This window comes from Belonocnema kinseyi, chromosome 2 (genome assembly GCF_010883055.1).
Source record: "Belonocnema kinseyi isolate 2016_QV_RU_SX_M_011 chromosome 2, B_treatae_v1, whole genome shotgun sequence".
In the NCBI taxonomy this organism is placed as follows: Eukaryota; Metazoa; Arthropoda; class Insecta; order Hymenoptera; family Cynipidae; genus Belonocnema; species Belonocnema kinseyi.
In genome coordinates this window covers 128,642,117-128,666,496 of record NC_046658.1, presented here as the reverse complement: position 1 = coordinate 128,666,496, position 24,380 = coordinate 128,642,117, and the positions used below count along the sequence as shown (strand labels likewise).

General features: G+C 25.1%; 1 protein-coding gene across 1 annotated transcript in view; it reads right to left on the bottom strand.

Moving 5' to 3' along the window:
* The window catches only part of LOC117182986 (small conductance calcium-activated potassium channel protein-like), a 144,477-nt gene that overhangs the window by 62,114 nt on the left and 57,983 nt on the right, over window positions 1-24,380 (bottom strand). Inside the window, exons 5-6 of the mRNA XM_033376112.1 lie at window positions 18,290-18,711; window positions 137-272 (exon numbers count right to left, since the gene is read on the bottom strand). Coding sequence (XP_033232003.1) covers window positions 137-272; window positions 18,290-18,711 — 558 coding nt within the window. The remainder of the gene's footprint in view (window positions 1-136; window positions 273-18,289; window positions 18,712-24,380) is intronic.

Genomic DNA, 24,380 nt, shown 5'->3' with positions numbered 1-24,380 from the left:
ATGGAAAGGACGGTATCATTTCTAAGAGGGAGGCTTTTCTTTTATGGTTTATTTTTCAGCAGAATGATATATTTTAGGATGCACTTCTATAAGAAGGTAAAAAAGAGACTATATATCAAAATATGGACTATCTTACCATCATCCCTGTAGAAACTGCAATACCTCTTCCGCAGTACGTATTTGGCACGATGTCGCCAAAACCCACACTTAGGAACGTGATCGCGATGAGCCACATTGCATTAAGCAGATTCGCGTGCTCTTCATCATGAAACCTGCACATGTTGCAAATCGATTAAACAGTTTATAAAACGTATATTTTTTTATCACCGTTTATAATTTTATCGACCGAGCGGTTTATTTTTCATGAAAGAATTAATTAGTTCTTTTTTTATCAAATAATTTGTAGCAAGCTTACGCGCTAAGAGCGCGTTCACGCTACAGGATTTTTATTTGCTAATATTAATAATATAAATCATTTAAAAAACCATTATTAGGCAGAATTTTAAATATTATGTTAGAAAAAGTTTGAAACAGTAATTCATCATTAATAATTTCGAATTATAAGCATTTGAAAATTAAAAATATAATATGCCGAAGCACTTGCATTTGAAAACGTTCAAATCGAACAAAAATGAATAAAAAAAGGTTGAAAAAATTTGAAAATGTCGGACTTGATGTTACATAATTCATTACTTAAAGCTTTCAAAATTTAATAATTTTATTTTTAATCGAGGAATCTCGAAGTAAGGATATATAAGATTGCTGATAAACCATTTCAACGAAATATGGAATTAACGAATGTAAAAATAAATATATTTTTCAAAGTTATATTTTCTGACCCTTAGAATTCATCAAATAAAAATGGAAATTTTTTTGCGTACCGGTACATTTCATCAATTACGTCATCTAGTGCGATAAAAAAAAAATTGACTGTTGGTAATTTTTTCACTTCGAAATTTTTTGTCATTAAAAATGTTATGACATTTCTGGAATTTCGTTATTCGCGTATTCAAAAAAATAAAAAATATCATAATTTGTAAATTTATAATATTTTCGTTAATTTAGCATTCATAAATTATTAAATCCATCAAATTCACGTGTCGAAAAATGTTACATGACAAAAAAATTTTTTATGGAAGTTTTCTTTTTCTTTAAATTCATAGTGTAACTAAAAATATGATTTGTGGGCAATTTTTATTTCATAAAAATTGTGATAATTAAACTTTTTCATTCACAAAACGTTTATAATTTCGATTAATTTAAGTACATTTAAATGGTCTGAAAATTAAAATTTGATTGATTGTTAATTCTAATTTTGAAAATTCAACCATAATCATTTTAATTGCAAAATCAAAACCCATTAAACAGGTAAATTGAAAATATAGCGTTTGCAATCAAAATTTAGAACTCTATAATTTTAATCAGTCAAAATTATTGTAATTATCGAATTTCAGAGTTGTTAATTTCATATTATGGTTTGCTGTTTATCGATTTTAATTATACTCAACACACATTTCAAATTTTCTTATTTTAAAAAGGTGCCCTTTTTTATTTTCCATTTAGAATATTTATTCATAATTCCAGTTTTTAATCAAATATTTTTTTTAAGTTTTAACTAAAAATCAGACAATTTTAAGAGATAACATCGAAATTTTTTACAAAATTTCAAATCTTCTTTAAAATGAATTGTGAATGAAATGTTTTAAAAAATTTGAAATTTTCTTTTAAACCTATTTAGTTTTTAATTTTTTAGAATTTTTCTTTAAAAAACCAATCTTCTGTGAAGAACGGAAATACAACCTGAAATTTTTCAATAATTTCAACTATTGTTAGAAATATACTGAGATTTGTTTTAATATAAAAATTTTTGGTAGAAAACCCTAAAGTAACCTAAAAGTATTAAGAAATCATGAAACTTTAAAATTTAATTATTTTTTTTTTATTAAAAGTGTAAAATTCCTACAAAAAAGAACACATTTTTATTAATTGATATTCTGAACTGAAAATAAAAAAAAAATACGAAACAAGATTGCTTTATATGAAACTAGTGTTTGAAATTTCACATTTGAAGCCTTATAATTTGATAGATATTTTTCATTTAAGTTTGAAACTAAAAGATTTGGAACGATTTCGAACAAAAAATGATTTAATATGTAGTACCTGATTCGAAAATCTTCTTAATTTCAAGGCTTGTGTTTGAGAAATTATTGTTCTAGTTTTTGATTGTTTTTCATTGTTGTGATAGAGGAATTTGATTTCAAACGATTTAAATAACACTTAACTGAAATCAAAACTTAAAATTTTTAAAAAAGTTTAAAATTAAAACCAAACAATTTAAAGGAATTAAATAAAACTTAATAACTCTAAAAGTGACTAAAAGTGATGAAAACCTATTGAGAACATTCAAAATTTAAAATTGATAAAATAAAAACTGTGCATCAAGAATTTCAGTATGAAATTATGAAATTTTAAAAGGTTTTGTAGTGAAATTGTTATGACACTTTTAATATTTGAATTCCAAACTACAATAATGTAAAGTTTGAAATTCAAAAACTGTAAAAAATTTGTAATAAACGATTTTTAATATAAATTTGCAAAATGAATAACGTAAAAATCAACGATTTCGACTTTGAAATTAAATTAAGATTTAATTATGTAATCTCTATAAATTTGAAAGCTTTCCCCTCGAGTGATTTGCTTGATTCTATTTTAAAGCTTTCTTAACCAAAAAATAATATTTCTCCTAACAATATGTTTCTTCAAATTATTTTGAAGTAACTTTCTAATTGGTACTTTATGCTATTTTTCCTCGTCTGACATAAACGGACATCTTCTACTCAAACCTGCGATAGTTTCCTAGTAGTCACTTCAAAAATGTATTTTCTACTTAAAATCATTATTGTGTTTCGCTCGGAAGTTTGATTTTCCTTCAGATGTATTAAATATTTTTCAGTTTGAAAAATAATAACCGGAAATTTGATTTAACAATTATTTTGCATTAAAAAAAATAAAATCTACCGAAATCTACGGCTGCTTTAAATTCTTACTTACTGGATCTTAATATTATTCTATCTAATAAAACCCACCTACTAAATCAGAATCCATGAATATCTAATCGTTATTAATTAACAAAAAACTTTACGTTTAAAGTTTGTTTGTCAAATCATATAGCAATCGATTGAATATCACATGTGTCATTTAAAATTATGTTATTGCAATTCCTATGTCGAAAAATAATGAATTTTGGATTATAAATAAAAAAATAAGCAATTGAGAAAAGATTAAACACGGTCATTAGAATTAAAAGATTCTCCCGCTTGAAGATAAAAAATGTTCTAATGGACGTTATAAAAACTGAACTGCAAACAATTTCGATTTAGACTAAAGTAAAAAATAAATTATAGATAAAAAATAGAAATTAACGCTATAGTTTTCAATCCTATAAATTTAAGAATGGATAAAAAAATGGTAAATTTGTAAAATTATATAATTTCAAACAATTTTAATCTAGAAACATTAATTTAGACATTCAATTTTTTTCAACATAGTTAAATATTTTTTTATAAGTTTGTTTCAAAATAAAATTATTTCAAATTTGTGCACAAATCTAATAAAAATTTTGCTATTATCTTGGTACTCGAATTTTTTCTACAATTTTTTTAAAATACTGAAGAATTAAAAAAACCACATCAAAACCTTCCAGTTTTTTTTGCAAAATTTTAAAATATTAAAAAAAATTAATTTTTAAAACAAAACCCATTTTAAGTTTTTTTTTTAGGAATTTCAATTTTAAATTGTTTTTTGTGCATCTCAATTCAATAACCAATTATTAAATAATAACAATTTAATAATGAGATAGCTGCAAAATAATTCAGCAGGAAAAAGTTTTTGCCGATGGGAAATGATACATTTTTTAATTCGTTTATAATATTGTTATATATTTTTCTTGAAGCACAAATATTTAACATTTATATTTTGCAGCTATTTATTATAATTTAAGATAATTCAAAACTTGTTCAATGATAAACACAACACTAAGAAAAAAATACAACTTTTTTATTAGAACATTCATCATAATGGTACATGTTGACTGATCGTTATTTTCCATTCTAAGTAATGGGCCAGCAAGATATTCAGGTATTTTGAATCAGGATGTTTTTTTACCATAAACTATCAGTATTTATAATATAATTTTATGTACAATTTCCTAATGTTTAATTTTTTGTGGAATCTTGTATTTTTTTGTAATTTTTTACGATAATTTACGTAAAATAAATAGTGTTTTTATGACTATCTAGATTTATAGAAAAAGAGTAAAAAAATTAATAAAAAGTTATAGATGTTTGATTTATAGAAACTTATACTTACCTGTTATATTTTTTTTTTACTTTTCTACAAAAAAAAAAGAATTATTAGGCTATTTGTAATTAACTGTATTTTTTGTTTGCTAGATTTTGTACATTGTGGCATAAAAAAGTAGAATTTTTACTAACAAATTACAGCTGTAGAAATGTTGTATTTTCTTCTAAAAAATGTGTCCATCTAGGTAGTTTCGTTATGTCATGAGATATTGTATTTTTTTCTAACAATGATGGCCCTTATATTTTATTGTTTTGTTTTTATTTGACCAACTAAAATATAAAATATGAGGGAAAAATCCACTATATTGTAAAAAGACTTTTTCTTGACTTTATTCCACGAGTAAGTATAAAAGCAAGCTTTAGTGTGGTTTAATAGCATATAAGAGACTGCCTATATCCATCCCATAAAAATGTGACTGGCGTTCAGGCTTCAAAGTGCTCTGTAATCGCTCACAACCCATAAGGCTTTACAGCCGATCAGAATTTTCTTTCTTCTTTTTAAATGCCAGACATTTTATTTGAGTTGTGAAAAACATGTTTTACTTTTAAAGAATGATAATAAACGACTGGAAGTGTACGCAAATAGTAAAAAAATTTCCAAGAGAATATGACAGTTGTGACAGTTGAAAAAAATATTTTTATCGAACAAAAATATTTTTTGGCTCTAAGAGCTAATAAAATACACAGAAAAAAAACATTAAAGGCAAGTTCACCTAATAAAGCGGACCAGTCCCTTCCAGTGTCCCAATTTTTTAAACTTTTTGAACGGCTTTTGCGTCGCGCAGGCATATCAATTGGTTACTGTTGAGGCACTTATTTTGAATAGTATCAATATTTAAATTTAATATTTATAATCAATAATAAATTTGTGTTTAAAATTTCTTGTATTTTTAAAGAACTGAATATTTTCTACTTATTTATAAATTTGAAGATGAGAATGAATAATTTTGCATTGCAAAACTGCAAAATAAAAAATGTAGCTATTAATAAAATGATTGTACAGATTTAATAATATAACTTTTTCAGACCTCAGGCCTTTCTTCTAACCTCAAAATTCAATCGTCTTATTTTACTTAATAAACACTATAATTAAAACATTTTTCGGTATAATCACTGCACAATACTTTGAAGAATTTAGAAGAACCGGAAAACGATGCATAAAATGGAAAGAACAAGAAACATTTCCCATTTGAATTTGTAATCACTACATTCAAATAACAGACAACAAAAGTCTAATATTTGCGTTTAATTTACTGTTTATTTGGTTACTAATGTGAATTATTTTCGGAATTTCTTGTAGCTTCTAGTTCTTATTTCAAATAAAGTATTTTAAGTTTCAAACAATTAGTTGAATTTTCAGCCAATAAACATAAATTTTAAAAGAAAATTTTAATAATTGGTATTTAAACCGAAAAAGACTAGATTAATTTTTAAACAAAAAATTTCTATTTACATTTTTCTTTACTCTTTTTTATTTTTTTCCGGAAATTTTATTTTATTTTTGTTGTTGTTTTTTTCAGATTACAATAGGGTCTTTTTGGTTTTCGTTTATTCGTTGTGGTCCAAATTTGGTCGTTGGATTCTTGTTTTGTATAACAGGATTTTGCTTAAATAAATTCATTAAAAAACTATTTAATTTTATTATCTACATTAAACAATATTTTAGTTTTTTCTGAATTCTTTTTTTAATTCAAATGCTTATAAAAAAGACCAGAATGTTCTTTACTAATTATCAGTAGCTCAGTTCCAGCTATGGCAATTAGTAGAAATTAACAGATAATCAATTATATTTTACTCATTCAAGTTTTACCTATGCTTACCTCTAAACAATAATCTGTCAAACCTATTATTATTAAATTTTAATAAGAAGTCAGTAAAAATAAATTGATACAATGTTAAAGAATTTTCGATATCTTCAATAGTTTAAATTTTTTAAAGTATTTATATTTAAAAATTTTTTATTTGGTTTTCTATTTAGCGATAGTCAATATTAACTTGATTACAATAAAGAAGATTTATAATTAATATTTACCAACCTTTAGTACTCATACAGCACCCATATTAAGATAAGTAAAATTGAAGCAAGTAGGTACAGCATATCAAACGTTGGTGAATATTATTTACAAAAATGTGTTTTTATTCTGATCTGATAATAATAAAATTAAAAAACGAAAAAGATTGAAAAAGAGAATGAAGAGGATTTGGTTGGTTGCCTTCTCATTTTTTTCCTCTTTTTTATTTTTGTCTAAAAATTTTCATCTTTTTTACAATTTTTTTAAGAGAATCTTTTTTTAAATTACAATAGGCACATTTTATGGTGGTCGACTGATATTTCGTCGTCGGATTCTTTATTTTTTCAGGAATTCTATATATTATAAATGGTAAAATTTTTAAAATATTTGAATTCTTGAAAATTCGTGCAATATTTATCGAGAACGTCTTACTGGAGATTTTTCAACCAAATTTGATATAATTCGGTTTTATAAATTAAGCTGCAGAGGTGAGCATAGGTAAAAAAATCAAATTTTTTCACATTTATTAAAAAATAATGGATTTTTTCATCTAATCGAATAAAATAAATTTTTTTAACATTTTATAGAAAATAAAGTTACTCTTTCCCATATGAATTAAATATGGTAAACATTTTTTCGAGTAATTAAGAATTATTCGATAAAGTTAATTTAATTAATTTTAAGACAAATTATTCAAAAAATTAGCATTATGTTTTATATTTAGTAAACTGGCAATGCTATTCAAATTAGATTAGTTTATGCAAAAATCTGCCATAGATAACAATATGAATTTGTAAAATCAATGTTTGCCAAGTAATTTAGAAAAAATTTTAATGATAAAGTATATAATGAAAACTTTTTTATAAAGTGCCTAACAGAAATTCGCAAATTAATTCTATGGGGCCTTATTTAACATCATAAAAATGAACTGGATTAAATGTCATAAGAAAAATGTTTTCAATAAAGATTTTCTGAGCATGGGAGATTTTTGGCATAAAGTCTTTTTCAAATTTATTTTGAAGATTGTAATTTTGTTTCAAAAATATGAACTTACGATTTAAGAGGCTAAAATACCTTATAATTTAAAAAATTTCAAGTATTCATTCAAATCTAATGAATTTCAATTAGGAATCGTGATTTTAAATGAAAACACCAACAAAAATAGTTTATGCTTGTAAAAATTCTTTTCAAAATAATGTAATAATAAAATAACCAATTTCTGTTAAAAAAAATACTAATATAACCTAAAATTATCTAAAATTATAATCATCAATTAAAATTCAAACTGTTTTGAATTAAGAAGAGCAATTTTTCACTAACAGCACAAAACAAACACTATTTTCGAATGTAGTTCTTCTTTTAAACCTCTTTTTTTTTTTAAACCAATTTTCTGTCAAAAAAGTTTATATAACCTGAAATTATTCCAAAACTTGTAATCTTCTTTAAAAACTATTCACATTTTTTTAATGGAAGTACAATTAAAAAATGTTATGGCTCACAAATTAAAATCATCGCGCATCCGAATATCTCGACACAGATTAAATAAGAATTTTTTCAGACGTTTATTAGTCTACAGAGGAGCTCATCTTCATTTAAAAATATTTCATTAGCAATAACGAATAGTTTTCCCACTACTCCAGAAAAATCTAGAATGTGAAAAACTCGAGACTTAATGAAATCCGGAAGGCCATTTTCTCAGATTTCCAGTACTCAATCGATCATCAAGCAGTCTTGAAAATTAATTAAACCTGGCCATCCTCTATTGCTAATATTCTCTCTCCTCGAGCTTATATTCAATTGTTGCTTTATACAGTACACAAGGAACTCTACTAATGCAAAATGTACACGTTAAGTGACTTATAATTGTACACTCGAGCTCTCGCCGAGATACAGGGCTGGGAAATTCTTCCACTGAGTACAGAATGTCGCTCCGTTGATTAACTAGTTAGAAGGTTAATTGATGCATTTCCATAATTTAAGATTGGCTCGTGACCCCGAGCCAGGAAACTTTCTGTGAATCATTTACAAGTTAGTGCAATTGAAATATCCTTCTTTGCATATTTGTTGAGTCTTAGAACTCGACTTGTTGGCCTTTGAACTGAGAGAATATTTTATGAAAAGTTTCTCAAAGAAACAATTGGTAAAGAATAAAGAGGAAAAGATGAAACTTGAGAAGGAAAATCACTTTTAGACGTAATGAAACTTATTTCACTTTGAACAAAAGTAGTCCATATTAGACATAGTCTCACCCGAAAAGAGTTCATCTACTGAAGACCATTAAAATGTAATATCTGACATAATATGCCTTTTCTACTTAAAGTTATTGCTCTTTTTAAGAGCGTTTGATTAAACATAATTTTTCTACCTTTTATAACTTTTCGAACTGTAGAAACAAATTTTTCATACTCGAATATATTCTAATTTTTTATATTATTAATCAAATCAAAATATATAATTATTTAGTAATTAAATGAATTATCAAAAAGAAAATAAATTTCAAACCTAATAAAAATTATTTCACATAGAAAAAAACTACATCATATTAAACATAGTCTTCTTTAAAAAGAGTTCTTGCACAAACGATCATAAAAATATCATGTCGGGCCAAACAAGATTTTACTACTTAAAGTTATAGCTCTTTTTAAGTGTCTACTAGTTTTGACTTTTTACACTGCCTAGACAAAAATTTTTATATTCTAACATAATCTAAGTAAGAAGTGTCAGACTAAAACAATATTTTTACACTTTTTACTTAGATTATTAAAAAGACAAAAAATATCATTTTCAAACAAATAGTTGAACTTTCAATAAAAGAAGATGAATTTTTAACAAAGTAGTTGTATTTTTAACAACAGAGATACGTTTCCAGATAAAATTATCATTCTTTAACTAACAAAAGAAAATGAATTTCAAATAAATTATTTTAAGTTTAAAACAATTAGTTGCATTTTCAACCAATAAAGATAAATTTGAAAAGAAAATTTTAATAATTGATATTTAAATCGAAAAAGACTAGATTAATTTTTAAGTAAAAATTGAAGTCTTGACCAATTTTAAATCAAAAAAATCTGCAAATATAAATTAAATTAAAAATATCCTAAACTTACTCAAATTCCTTATAACATTTTGAAAAATCATTCAAAACTGAAGAAAAATGCTTTAAACTCTTACAGATTTTTTTTAGTAAAACGTGGAGCAATCTTTTTTTTAATTTTTAATATTTGCTTCAAAGATTAAGATATTTAAATAAAAGCAGTTGATATTTTCTTAAAAATTAAAAAAAGTTTTTTCATTATTTTCCAAAGCTTCAAAATAAAAAAAAAGGATCAAATATTTTTCTTATCCTCAACAATTTTATTTTGTTTCAAATGTTTTGGCATATTTTTTCAGTTTTAATTATTTGAAAATCCAGTTTCTATTTTCTAGCTTTTTTATTTCCTGTTTTCTTAATCTACTATTGTTTATAAATTAAAAATATCTGTTAAATAACTTTACTTGAATAGAGAAAAAAAGTTCACCTTAAAATTTTCTACATTCTTTTTTGGAATTTTAGTAAATTATCTAAAACTTTTTAAAATCATTTTAATTTTCTTGAGAAATTAATTTTAGCAAAAAAAATATATATATACAGCTTAAAGTCTCGTTCTCTTCAAAAATTGTAAAAATCTTATCTTTTTTTATTTTTATTTTTTATTTATTCTCAATTTTTATTAAGCTCCTTAATATTTCTTTAACTTAATGGAATATTTTCAAAAATTTTATTTGAAAAAATTCGAAAATCTTTTTTGACATACTAGGAAATCATTTTACATAATTTGATATTCTTTTAAATTTCACCCTGAAATTCAAATTAAAAATAATTTTTTTTTACAATTTTTATGGGAGTCTTGAAGAAAATTTTTCTACTCTCTTGAAATCTTGTGAAATTCTTAAAAACATTCTCTTTTGAAATAATCGTAAAAAATCTGAATTGTGTTAAAAAATTTTTTAAATATTTTCATGAATTATATTTTTAAGCTTATTTTCTGTTTTCTATTTTTTATATTTTTAATCTTGCATTTTTTAAGACTTTATCGAAATTTCAAAATTTTATTTGACATGTTTGGTCATTTTTAAATCATGTGTTTAATGAATTGTGTCTTATCAAATCTACATTTTCTAGTTTTAACCGTTCCTATCGTGTGATGCCCGACGAACACATTTTTTCTACTTAAACTGCACATGTTTAAAAAAAAATTAAAGAAATGATGTATCTTTTTTATTTCATTCTAAAAAGATTATTTTAGTTGCTTCTTAATTACTTCCATAACTTTCTAAAATTTATGTTCATTCTTTAAATTTAATTTATTAACTTCTCAATAACATCGAAGATTGGACGGTGTTCCTGGATCGTGTTCTTTATTTGATAACTTTTTAATTTAAGTATTGATTCTTTTTGAATTTTTATTTATTCAAGTAAATTTTGATGAAATTTTAAGACAATGTAGAAAATATAAGAAACGCATAGATGCCCAATTAAAAGACTTTCCAAAAATCAAGAAATTCTTCATCAATTCAAACTTGAATACCATCCTTTTCTGCCAGTTTTACATAATAACGCCAAAGGTAACTAAATATATTTTTATTAATTTTAATAAAAAAATTACGGTGACACCTCTGAATTTTCAGGAAATTAATGCACTCGAGTTTGCGATTTTCTTTTCATTTATTTTTATTCGAGCGAACTTTATATTAACATTGTTTACAGAACTTACTTGATACGGAATATTTACACACGGCGTCTAAACTTTTGCCGTGATATATTTTCATCTAACGAAAGCAAAAATAAGCAGGATATTTTCCTTAAAAATTTAGTTCACGGATCGTTCCTGGTGCATCTCGCCTCCATGATTCATTTTAAAAATCTCCCTTCCATCCCTCTAGATATTAGAGAAGAAGATTCAGGATAGAAACTTTTATCGTAAAAGACTCTCGAAAGTCATTCCCTTTTACACAAAGAAGTATTAAACAGTTTTTAAATTAACTCTGTAAATGGAAGTAATCTTCTCGCTAGGAAGTTAGTACTGAATAAATAAAAGTGAGAAAGGTCTGGTTGTGTTTTATTTTTGTTTTTGCAAAAAAACGAATTAGATCCAGTTCAAAGAAGAATAGGATGGCCACTGGTGTCAAATAATCAATAGGGATTGCTTGGAATTGGTGACTCAACTCATCCTTCTATCAAAGGTGTGTGATTTCCGAGATAAAATAAACAGACTCCTTTTACAAAGTTTCCAGATACGACGAATTTTCTCGGAGGCTTAATGTGATAATTCTATGATTCAGATTTTTTGAGATTAGGTGACCTACTTAGAAAATTTGATTTCAAAATTATGTTTTTATGAATTTAAAGGTGAAATCTATTACTTAAAGTGTTTTCTGGAAATTAATTTCTGATATATAAGCTAAAGAAAATTTCATTTTGAAGAAAGTTCGAAAGTGCTATATGTACAAAACTGAAATTTTTTCTATTCTCTCATAAAAAAGCAATTTCCTAATTAATGAAAAAATATCTTATTGTCTTGCATAACATGGGCTTCTCTACTTACAGATTTTATTCCAGCCGGATAATTTAAAGATTAAAAATTGGAAACAATTCCATTTCACAGAAGTTCAAAGAAAAAAATCTTCAATTTTGATAATTTTGAAGGTAGAAAGTCACAAGTTTACAGTACCAAATTTTCAAAATTAAAGTAATGTTCATATAAATTTAAAACTCCTCAGATTTAAAGATTTAAAATTCAGAATTGTACATTCATGACAAGTTACAATTAAAATTTATAAAAATTTAAAATACAGAATCGCTATCCAAAGCTCAAGATTTATATTTCAAGTTTATATCGTTTTGAGCTTTTGTTGTTGTTAAATAGTTAAATTTTAAAGATTTGCATTTAAAATTTCTTTAATTTTAACGATATGTAACTTCAGGTTCTTCTATTTTTAACATTTACACTTAAACATTTATTGAATAAGAACATTTATGGTTGTAAACTATCTCGTTTATAATTTTTAAATTTTCTATTATTAAATTTAATTTTTAATATTAAGAAATGGAAACTCTTCACTTGTAAATATTTTAATAGCTTAGTTCTGAAGATTATATATTTAAAACTCCTTTGCTTGAAGGACTCATCGAGAAAAATCCTCCAATTCGGATAATTTTCAAAATAAAAAGTCAGGAGTTTTCTATTTTAGATACTTGAAGTTGAGGAAATTCCAAAATCAAATAATCAAAATTACAGACTTTTCATTTGTAAAACTTAAAACTTGCATATGTTTTAGTTGTGTTTTTGCTGAATGTAAAACTATTACATTTTGAAGAGTTACAACTGAAAATTCTTCAATCTTGCAAATCTAGAAATAAAAGTTATTTTATTCCAAAGATTTTTAATTCAAACTTATGTAATTATTAGAGCTTTTTTAAATAATAATTTAAGTCCGATGACTTACAATTGATATTTTTGCAAATCTACACCTTCGCAATTCAAATTTTTATAATATTTAAGCTTTACAATTGAAAATTCATTAAAAAATAACCAAGAAGCTTTGCAGAAACTTCAAGCTACTTTTAAAATCTAATTGTTGGAAGTTTTAGAAAAGTTTAAAAGACCCGCAACTTTTAAAAATTGTGCATCATTAAAAAATGTAATTTTCCAGAATAATCGAAAAAAATGTTGAAACTCTTATTTGGTGACCATTAAACTTTTTTAAAATAGATAAACCTTGTAAGAAAAAAATGTAGTTAAAAACTCTACTAGATCTAAAGCATTTAAAGAAGTAAAATTAAGACACTGAATATTTCATTCCTATAATTTATTAGTAATTGAAAGCGTTCTTATTTTAATAAGCATTATTTTGATTGCAAGATTGAAATTTGAATAGTGAAAATTACTTTAATTCTTCTATTACATAATTATTAAATAGTTATAAAATTTGCAGAGAACAAACAATTTCAGACAGTAAAATTAATACCTTCATGTTGCTTTAAGCGGGCACACAATTTTACAAAATGTCAAATGGACGTATAATAATGAACTGTAACCTGAAATAAATGAATTCAAAGATTACCTTTAAGAATTACTTGATATCATATTTTCTTACTTCATTCTCTATTTTTTTTTATAAATAATTATACAATAGATCAAAAGATAATAGGTCATATTTTTGATCAAAAAACGACATTTCTGCTAAAAAAATAAATTTTAAAACTTTAATAATAGATAGCAGTTTGATCAACTAGATGAATCTCAGTTAAGAAATAAATTATTAATTGAATTACAAATTGTTTAAAAGTATTTAGTGTTTTTTAGTATCCTATATTTTAACCTATGGATACATCATTGATTTTCTGTACCTTGTTGCATTAGGTAGCTCGTAACTCATCGTCAACAATATGGTCTAGCGGACTTTATTCACATTATTAAGGTTCCTTCCAGTCGCTCATTACACTTCCTTGCTACTGTACTACATAATTATAGTTCATTGAAATATTCTCTCAACTTTACTAGTATAACAAACGTATTAAATTACTCTTTAGTAATGAGCAAATTCCAAGGTTCGAAGAAAACTTTTATTTAATTAGTTAATACATCATTAAAATTTTGTTTATATAAAATATGTTTAGAAGATACTGAATAATAACCCAGCTATTTTTTAGTGTATCAACCTGAATAGAAAAGTAAGGATTACACTTTTTTTAATAAAAACAATATTACTTTTAAATTTAAAAATAATATGTTCAGTATTTCTAGATCTAATCAAATTAAGGATTTATATCCGGTGCCAAGAATTATTCATATACTTTTCATTTCATAGCATGCTTTAAAGATTTTATTTTAGATTGAAATAAAATATTTATTACTTTAAAATTTGACAAATGCGTTTGTTGATACAGTGACGCATGAAATCACTTTTAGCTTAAGCGACAGGATTTTAATTACCCTGTAGCAGCTGTGTTTACCAATGTCCTTGTTTCCGGTGTGCACTTTTGTCATTGATTAATCTTCCTTTCTAACGGAGAATTTTAAATTAACAATATTTTAAAATGAAACTTTAATTGAAAGTTCGATAATGACCAGAGGTTGAACGCCAAATATTAGCCAAAGGAAAAATTAATTTACAGAGGAGTAACGACCTGTATAATTTAACTAAATATGAATATACTTTGAAAGTTATGTTCTTATGACAGAAAATTGATCAATAAAAATACTTTATATATGTACATATTTCAGCATATGATTCACTTTTATGATTATAATTATTTGTCTGCCCTTATAAATCTTAAATTTTTGAAAGAGATTTCAATTTGGAATTCATAAAAATATAAAAGCTTTGCGTAAAAAGTATTCGAAAATTTCATTCTTTAGCACTCAAAAGATTTGTATTTGGTCCTGATGAACTAAATATCAATCTCTAATGTTTGCTTCAATTTGCATATTTTTTAATTTTGTTTACCTAAAACTACTTGTTCTTCTGAAATAAAGTTGTATCGAACACTGGACTATAAAATACTTAAATATCTTTATATTGTGATTTAAATTATAGATAGATTCCAGTTCGCGATTCAGAAGAATTTAACATGTTCTTATAAAATAGAAAATTTGTCTTTTTTACTGTCTAGACAAAAACCTACCCTTTCTACTAAAATATAGTCTGGTATTTTCGTACCAAAAGATATATTTTTATACTAAAAATACTTTTTTGTACCATTTTACCAACAAATTATTTTACTTGCAATACTTATTTTTGAATAATGTCTGATTAAAACTGCTTTTCTACTTAATTGCATTTTTATAACTTAGGTTATGAGGATAATTTGTTATTTGGATATATCAATCGAGGCACTACGCTTAAAATAAATAAATCCGTAATTTGAAGTTAAAACAAAATATTTTTTGGATTTGTTACAATTGACAATCATTTGTACATCAAGTGAAAATTCTCAAGAATTAACAGAAACTATTTTCAAAATGCAGTATTTTCCAAACAAGCATAGCTATATAATATTCTCTTTTTTATTCAAGTTAATAAGTATTGCTATTTAAATTTACCTTAAAATATATTGGTTTAAAATGAAAAATGATTTCCTCAAAAACTTAACTTTAAAAATGTTTATTACATAAACTAATTAGAAATAATATTTAAAGATTTATATTTTAAGTGATTTTTATTGACTTTTCGATACAAAAATCTTCCAAAATAATTTAAATTATCTCTTTTGTTCAAATTAATGGGAAAACCGAAAGAAAATAAATTCATTTAAGATGGACTTTTCTTAAAATTTTTCCGGTTTTCAAATAGAATCAATATAAAATAAATATTGCAATTTCAGTTTTAGATAAAATCGGACTTGAAATTTAGCATAATTTAAAATCTTCGTATAAAATAAACAATTCACATTTTTCATTGTCTGTTTGGTAGGTACCTTTTAGAGTAAATTTCACATGCTCTGTTATGCCAAAACATTCATTTTTGTTGAAAAAAAATTTTTACCGGAAATAATGATTTTATCACGAATTATCCCACCAAAACGAATTATTTTTCAAGTCCACTACCTTCTTAGTCACGCCTGGATGACGAAAAATTTTAATATTTTGTTATTATATATTTTATAAACTAAAAAATGATCTTTTAATTGTCTGTCGAAAAGCTATATTTTCTACTGAAGGGTGCTGTGTCAAAACACACTTTTCTACTCAAATTAAATATTTTGTTTTATATCGATTTATGAAACCAAAAAATTCTATATAATGTTTCACACAAATAATTTGCTTTAGCAAAATACTTTTTCATTGACTCTTGCATCTACTGACTGTTGAATACTTTTTCTAACTTATTTGAATAATCTAAAAAGAATACCACATTGTTCTACTAAAATCTTGCAAAAATCTACAAAATTGTATTCTTTTTTTTTAAGCTGAGCATTGAGAGGACGAGCATTTAGGAATTTGTAAATTAACTATATTTTAATGGCCTGACCAAAAGGTATCTTGTCTCCGGCAGTATGTCGTTTCAAAAATATATTTTTCTTACTATAATTTATGTTTTATATTATTCAACGAAAAAATACTTAAACTTCAAATACTTATTTTGCAATAAAGTCTGGATGAAACTATTTTTTCTGCTGAAAATGAGCGTTTGATAATTTATCCATTAATTAGATTTTAAACTGTCTGAACGAAAGTTTCCTCTTCTACTTAATTATGCCTGTTAAAATATACTTTTTACTGTAATTTAATGTTTTGTATTATTTTAGAAAAAAATCCAACTTTAAATACTAATTGTCAATATTTTCTAACTCATCAATGTCTTTTCTACTGAAAAACATTTTCATTGACTCTTGCATCCACTGACTTTTAAATATTTTTTCAAACATATTCTAATAACCTAAGAAGAACACCGCATTGTTTTAGTAAAATTTTGCAAAAATCTCCTAAATTTTATCCTTTTTTTAAAGATAAAAACGAGCATTTGGGAATTTCTTAATTAACTATATTTTTAATTGTCTAGCCAACATATGCTTTTCATGCTATAATTTAATGTTTTATATTATTTAACGACAAAATACTTAAACTTCAAGTAATTATTTTACAATAAGGTCTGGATAAAGTACTTTTTCTACTGAAATATATTTTTAAACTCTTGGATACTTTGATAATTTATGCAATAATTACATTTTAAGCTGTCTGAACAAAATTTACCATTTCTACCTAATTCTGCCTGTTAAAATATACTTTTTACTACACTTTAAGGTTTTGTATTATTTTAGAAAATAAAACTTAACTTTAAATACTTAATTGTCAATCATGTCTAACTCATCCATGCTTTTTCTACTGAAACACATTTTAATTGACTCTTGCATCCACTGACTTTTAAATATTTTTTCAAACATGTTCTAATAATATCAGAAAAATAGCGCACTGTTACAGTAAAATCTTGCACAAGTGTTTTTAATTTATTCGATTGTTTGATTTTTATAAATCTAAAACTGGTATTTAGTAATTTCTGAATTAGTTATACTTTTTCAATGTCTGGCCTAAAGGTACCTTTACTACTGGAACCCACCATGTCAACATTGTGTGACGTAGAACGAAGAAATAAACTTTATAATTGAAAATAAGTTTATGAGAAAAACCAAATCACAAGGAAATTTTAGCAAAAAATACTTCAACTTGTCTGATTTTGAATAATGTCCAACTAATCATTAGTTTTTCTACTGGATACCATTTTGGATAACTATTGGATCCCCAAAAAAACTTTTAAACATTTTTTGTCACGTATTTCATTAATCTAAAAGATATGTATCATTCTTCTACTAAAATCTTGCAAACATATTTTTAATTTCTTTTTTTCTTTGAATTTTGTACGCTAAAGATAGGCGTTTCTTAATTAGTTATTTTTATGTATAACTATTTGACCCAACTATACTTTTTTCACTGTAATTTAATGTTTTTTTAAATATTATAGCAAAAAAGACTCCAGCTTAAAATCCGTAATTATTGATAATATCTAACTCATCAATAGTTTTTCTACTGAACCCCCTTTAATTGATTGTTCGATCCCCAAACAGACTTTAAAATATTTTTTGAAAAATTTTCAAATAATATTAAAAAGAATATCGCATTCGATTGCTACGATATAGAAAAAAATGTTTTAAATTCCTTCTTGTCTTTAAATATTGGATGATGAAAAAGAGTATTTTTTAAATAACTATATTATGCGCTGTCTGGCCTTAAGGTACCGTTTCTACTGAATTATTTTAATTTCATAATATACTTCTTTAATAAAACTAAATCTGTTATATTGCTTTAACAAAAATATCTTAAATTGGCGAATACTTTTTTTCGATAAGATCTGACTTGAATGAAAAATTGTAATTACCTTTCACATTGCCTTAATGTCCAAGAGGCAATGATCCAAAGGGAGACCATAAATACAAGTAGAACAGTTCCAGGGCAGATGGTCATGAGGGTTTTTAAGACGAACCTCGTGTTAAAATTAATGCGATTTAAGGCTCCTATACTTCTCGAAGAGGCATCGGTGAACAGTTTCGAGTGCAAAAGCATCACTCGACAGATGAGGTAAAGCCTCAGGAACATCGGAAGGGATAAGGTAACATCATATGGCACCAATTTTGAGCCCATCTCACCACCTTTGTTCACCAATTTAGTAGTCCATACAAAATAATATTCCCCTGGAACCGGATGAATTGCACAGATGGCTAGTTCTATCGAGATCTGCGATATTCGCTGCCAGGTCATCGCGATCCGCCAGTCATCCGCGCAGTTATCGATCATGAATAACTGCAATCACAAAAATCACATTTTTCTTTAAGATAAAATTTAATGTTTAATCGTCCGCATATGATAAACCGTCAGATTTTATCAGCTGAAAAATAGTGGCTCGCAGAAAGTAGTTCAGTGACAATCAGGAGAAAACAGTCATTGAATCGGTCATCTATAGTCTTCCAAACAACTATTTATTAACTTGTAGTAATTAATTTTCATGTTTGCTTAATTTATTCAATTTAAGTATTTTGGATAGGAAAATTGATAAAATGGTAGATTTGTGAGAAAGATTTATCAGCTCAGGATAACCTAATGCTCTCATGCAAATTTAAAGAGGGATAATCGCCTAATCGATTCTAGTTGATTTTTAACGCGAGGAAGTGAGGGAAAATAGATAAGCTATAAAGTGTTACTGGAAAGAGTAACCCTCCGTAATGTGCAAAGTACAATAAGAGTGAAAAAATAGAATCAAGAGATAAGATTGCAGTATTGGGGTTTCCAGCTAATCAAAATTTAGTCATTGATAAAAGAAGAATGATATGTTTTAAGATTAATTTTTTTTCAAATCGTTTCGATATTTTGTTTCAAACAATTTAATTGCAAAATGTTGAAAATTTCAGTTTGTGATGTTATTTGAGTTCTAAAAGCTTTAAAATAAAATTATTTTAATGATAAATTGATTACAATTTCAAAGTAGTCAAATTCATAATATAGCCGACGTAATTTATTATTATAGATTAAAAACAGAACTTTTGTTCACTTTTATTTAACTAGGATGATCAATCGTGTGATACGTGCTTGTGTAGTTTTTCGATTTGAGGGGAAAATACTATTTTTACTCAAGAATACCAATTTTGAATAGCTACTTAGCTTTTAAGTTTTTTTTTATTTCTTTTGGGATTATATAAACATAATTTTGTGAAATTCTTGACAAAACATAAAAAGTTTTTTTTATTTTCATCCAAATTTTTCGATTTTTAACTAAAAGATAATGACGCTTAACAAAAAATATATTGCCTCTTATCACATTGTAAGAAACGAATTTTTTACAAAAAAGTTTAATTTTTTAACCAAAAATATGAATCATCAACAAAAAAGTTAATATTAAACCAAATACTCGAACTTTTAACCAACGAAGATGAACTCTTAAAAAAATATAATAGTCAATACTTATTTCGATCAAAACATACTTCAATTCTAAATCAGAAAAAGGCCAATTTTCACTAAAAGATAACAATTTTGAAACAAAATAGTCCCATTTTTAACTGAAGGAAGCAGCTTTTTATTCAAACTATGAATATTTAAGCAAAATAAGTGATTTTTTGAAAGTAAAAAAACTTGAACTTTCAAGCAAATTAGATTCATTTTGAACACGAAATGTTAATTTTTTAGCGAAGTAGTTAAATTTTCAACTAAAACCAGGAATTTCTCAACAGAAAATGTTACTGCTGATCAATTAAAAGAAAAGGATTTTAATTATAAGTATAGCACAGTTTAATTTAGAATCAAAAGACAAATTTTCCACTCAAAACCTGAATTTTTACTATTAAGGATTATTATTTTTTATTAAGGATAAATTTTTTGAAATCTTTGACTACTAGAAAATTAGCCTAAAATCTGATAGTGTTTTCTCTGGATATTATTAAAAAAATTTTATAGTGTTTTTGTATACTTTCCAAATTTTCTTTAAAAACTTATTTTTTGACATAGCAAGTCAATCGTTACAAGTCAATCCCTAAAAAGTTGTGATTTTTTCAAAATTTTTAGAAACTTACATTTTATTTAAAATTCGGCAACACATAAAAATCGTATTATATTTATATAGCTTCTTAAGCTTCTAAATATCTCGTAAAATGATTTAAATTTCGTTAAATTTTATTCTTGAATTTTGCAAAATTGAGGAGATTGTCTTCAACCCTTGTTTTTTCCTACAAAAAGACGCTTAAAAACCTTCCGGATCCGCATGATTTGACCAATTTTTTAATTAAAATGTACACTACATTTTTTTTAACTAAGAAAATTTCTTATTTGAAAAAAGTACACTTATAGTCTAACCGGGTACTCGCATCCAAATATAATGCAATTAATGTCATTTATCACGAAATTGAAACCTTTTTATAAAAAATAGAAGTAAATTAGGTTTAAAAATATATTTTTTATACTAAATATTGTTTATTTTGTCTGGTTTTACATAAATAAATCAATATGCATCTAATACAAAAACTTTTAGCTACGCAAAGATTATTCTCTTCTAGATTCTGATTCGATAATTTTGAAAATATTTCAAAAGGTTATGAAATCTTTTCCTATATTCTCTTCAAATTAAGTTTCTGAAGTCAAATATCATTATTAACTTTTTCGGAACCTTGAAAAAATCTTTTTATTTTCTCGAAATGTTTCCAAAGTCTTCGAGAGCGTGCAAACTTGACTTTCAAATCTTCTTTAATCTACATGTTAATGTCAGTTTTTAGAAATGTTTTAAAAATTTTAATCCTCTTTAAATTTTTTACACTTCTAAATGCCCTTTTAAAGAATTCGAAATTTATCTATAATTTGTGAAAATCCTTCTAAAAATTACAAAAATTGTCCAAAATTCTTCCAGATTTTTTTTCGCTCGAAATTTTAGGAAATCATTTAAAGGGTTTTCAATTTCCTTTAAAAATTGTTCTTTTTTAAATAAAAATCTGATGAAGTTTCCACATGAAAAATTCGCAAAATGTAACTTTCTTCAAAATAATCTAAATCCGTTATTTTCTGTTTAACGTTTTGTAATTTTTATGATCTTCATTAGTCTTGAAGCTTTTAAAAACATCGCAGACTTAAAACATTATTCAAAATAACTCAACGTTTTTTAAATATTTTCTAAAATCCCATACAAATTAAAAAATTGGTTTAAAATCTTCCACATTCTTCTTCAAGTTATTCTTAAATCTGCAAAATATAAAATTGATGTTTCAAAATAAATCCTAACTCATGTAAAAAATTTTTCTAGAAATCTGGTTGTCGGTAATTTGAGGTACGAAAGATTTGAAAAATGATAGTATAGTAGCAAAATGTTAAAAGCAGAGTTGTTTTCGAATAAGGACTTCATAAACAATTAAATTTTTCTCTTTTTGTTAATATCGTTTGGAAATATTGCGAAATAAATTCTATTGCAAATTGATATTTGTAACACATCATTTTTTTTTTATAAATGAATAATCACCCTCGTGACTACACAATTTCTAATTAAAGGATTATGTTTCTTGATTTAATCTGTATTTAATTCAATTTTGCAGTATGCCCGTGCTTCAAGAGCTTCAGGAATATACTTTGATATCTTTTAAAATCTAGATTTTGTTCTCAATCTTTTGAAAGTTTTAAAACATATAATTACGCTTGAACTTGTTTGAACTTTGAAATGCCTTTCAAAAATTATTCGAACTTTCTTTATAATTTGTAACAAAATTTAAAAATTACAAACATTGACATAAGATCTTTAGATTTTCTTTTCGAAATTCTAGGAAATTATTTCAATTCTTTTTAATTTTTTCTAATTCTCTTTACAAATTGTTCTTAAAAACACAAATCATTTTAATTTTACTACCACAAAATCGTTAAAATGTAACTTTTATGGGAATAATCTAAACCATTGTTTTTAAATTCTTTGTAATTTTTTTAAATTACTTAAAATGTCGAAATTCATAGTATGATAGCAAAATGTGCAGAACATCATTATTTCCATATTAAGAACTCATTAAGAATAAAAAAAATTCTTTTTTTTTAATAACACATGGAACCAATCTGAAATAAATTTTATCACAAATTTATATTTGGGAACAAATAATAATTTCTTGGATAACTGAATACGTACCCTCGCGACTACGAATTTTAAAGAGAAGGATTATGTTCTTAATTTAATTTGTATTTAATTTAATTTCGTAGCACGCATGTGGTCCAAGAGCTTCAAACTTTTACTGTAAAGTTTTTTGAAATCGATATTTTGTTCTAAATTTTTTGAAAACTTTTCAAAATTTAAATTAGGCTTGAATTTTACTTAAACTTCTAAATGCCTTTAAGAAATTATTCGAACCTTTTCTATAATTTGTGAAAAATTAAAAAAAATTACAAACATTGTCTTACAATCTTCAAAATTTGTTTTAAAAATTATAGAAGATCATTAATAGCGTTTTTAATTTTTTAAATAAAAAAAAATGTTTAAAAAAATAAAAATCATTCGAAATGTCCCCATAAGAAAATTCTTAAAATGTTACAATGTTCGAAATAATCAGAGACCGTTCGTTTTCAAATTATGATGATTCTTCTTCGAAATATTTTGAAATCTTAGAAACTTAACATTTATTTTTACAATAAATCATTAATTATATCATTTTTTTTATTTTACTATCGGTGCTTTAAAAATCAGAAATAATTTCGCAAATCATAGTTTGACAGAAAAATGTTTCGAACATAATTATTTCCAAATCTTAAGAACTTATTTACAATTAAATTTTTCTGTTTTTAATAATGTTTGGAAACATTCTGAAATAAATTGAATCACAAACTGATATTTGGAACCGATAAGAACTATTCGAAAAAATCAGAGCCTACCCTCGTAACTACGAATTTCGAAGAAAAGAATTAGGTCTCTTTACTTAATTTTCATTAATTTCAATTTTGTGGTTTGTACATGCTCAGGATTCGAAGGACATGTTGACTTTGAGTCAACTCATGAGAAGCTGTTCATCCGCATCATATTACAGGTAGATGGTACTAAAATTAGGTCAACCTACTTCATTAATAAATGCTGCCACAAGAGCTGTGTACGATAACAAGAGGGCAACTCAAGCGCTTCTATGTCACATCGTAACTACATACCCTGTTCCAAGCAGTTTGATCAGATTTGTAGGAATTTCCATGCCAGGAATCCTGCTCTTTATTAAATCTCAACTTTACGTTACTTGACGTAATTTCTTCACGTGACCTGCATTCCTCATCGTTGAACCGCTTTTAAACAATTTTAATCTCCTGAATTTTTTTCATTTTACAGAGTATAAAAATGATAGCAATTTTTGAGGAAAAAAAATAATTAAAAGGGCAAACCTCAGTTACCTATAAATTTGAGTTTCTAGTTATTTATTGTTCCTTAATGATAGGAATACAATTTATTGACTATGAGATACGTTCACCTATGATTAGAAAATAGATAGTACAATACTAGCAATTTCTTAATTAAACTTGTTCTAAAAAAAATATCTCTAGTAGCTCGGCTTGAAATCAAAATACGAATCTTCCGATTGCCGATTGGATATTTTCCCATTAAGCTACTTCTTTTTTCCAGTAGCTTAATGGTTAGGCACTTGACCGGCGATCGAAAGTTCTGCAGTTTGATTCTCAGCGGAACGAACAAAGAACCTTTTTCAGAAAATATTTAATTTAAAAAAAATGTAATTCACATTAATTATTAATTTGTTTCTTTGCTACTTATTCCTACTGAGATAGAATATTATATTTGAATAGAAGTTACAAATTGATGAAAGCCGATGAGAATTAAAATGGAATAAAAATTATAATAATATCTATGTAACTATTTTTATCTTTCTCTTGAGATTCATGCGCATAATAAGCGGGAAATCCCTAATGGACAAAGTAAGTAACGAGATAATTCTAAAAGAATGTGGTGCAGAAGAGACGCTAGTAGACAC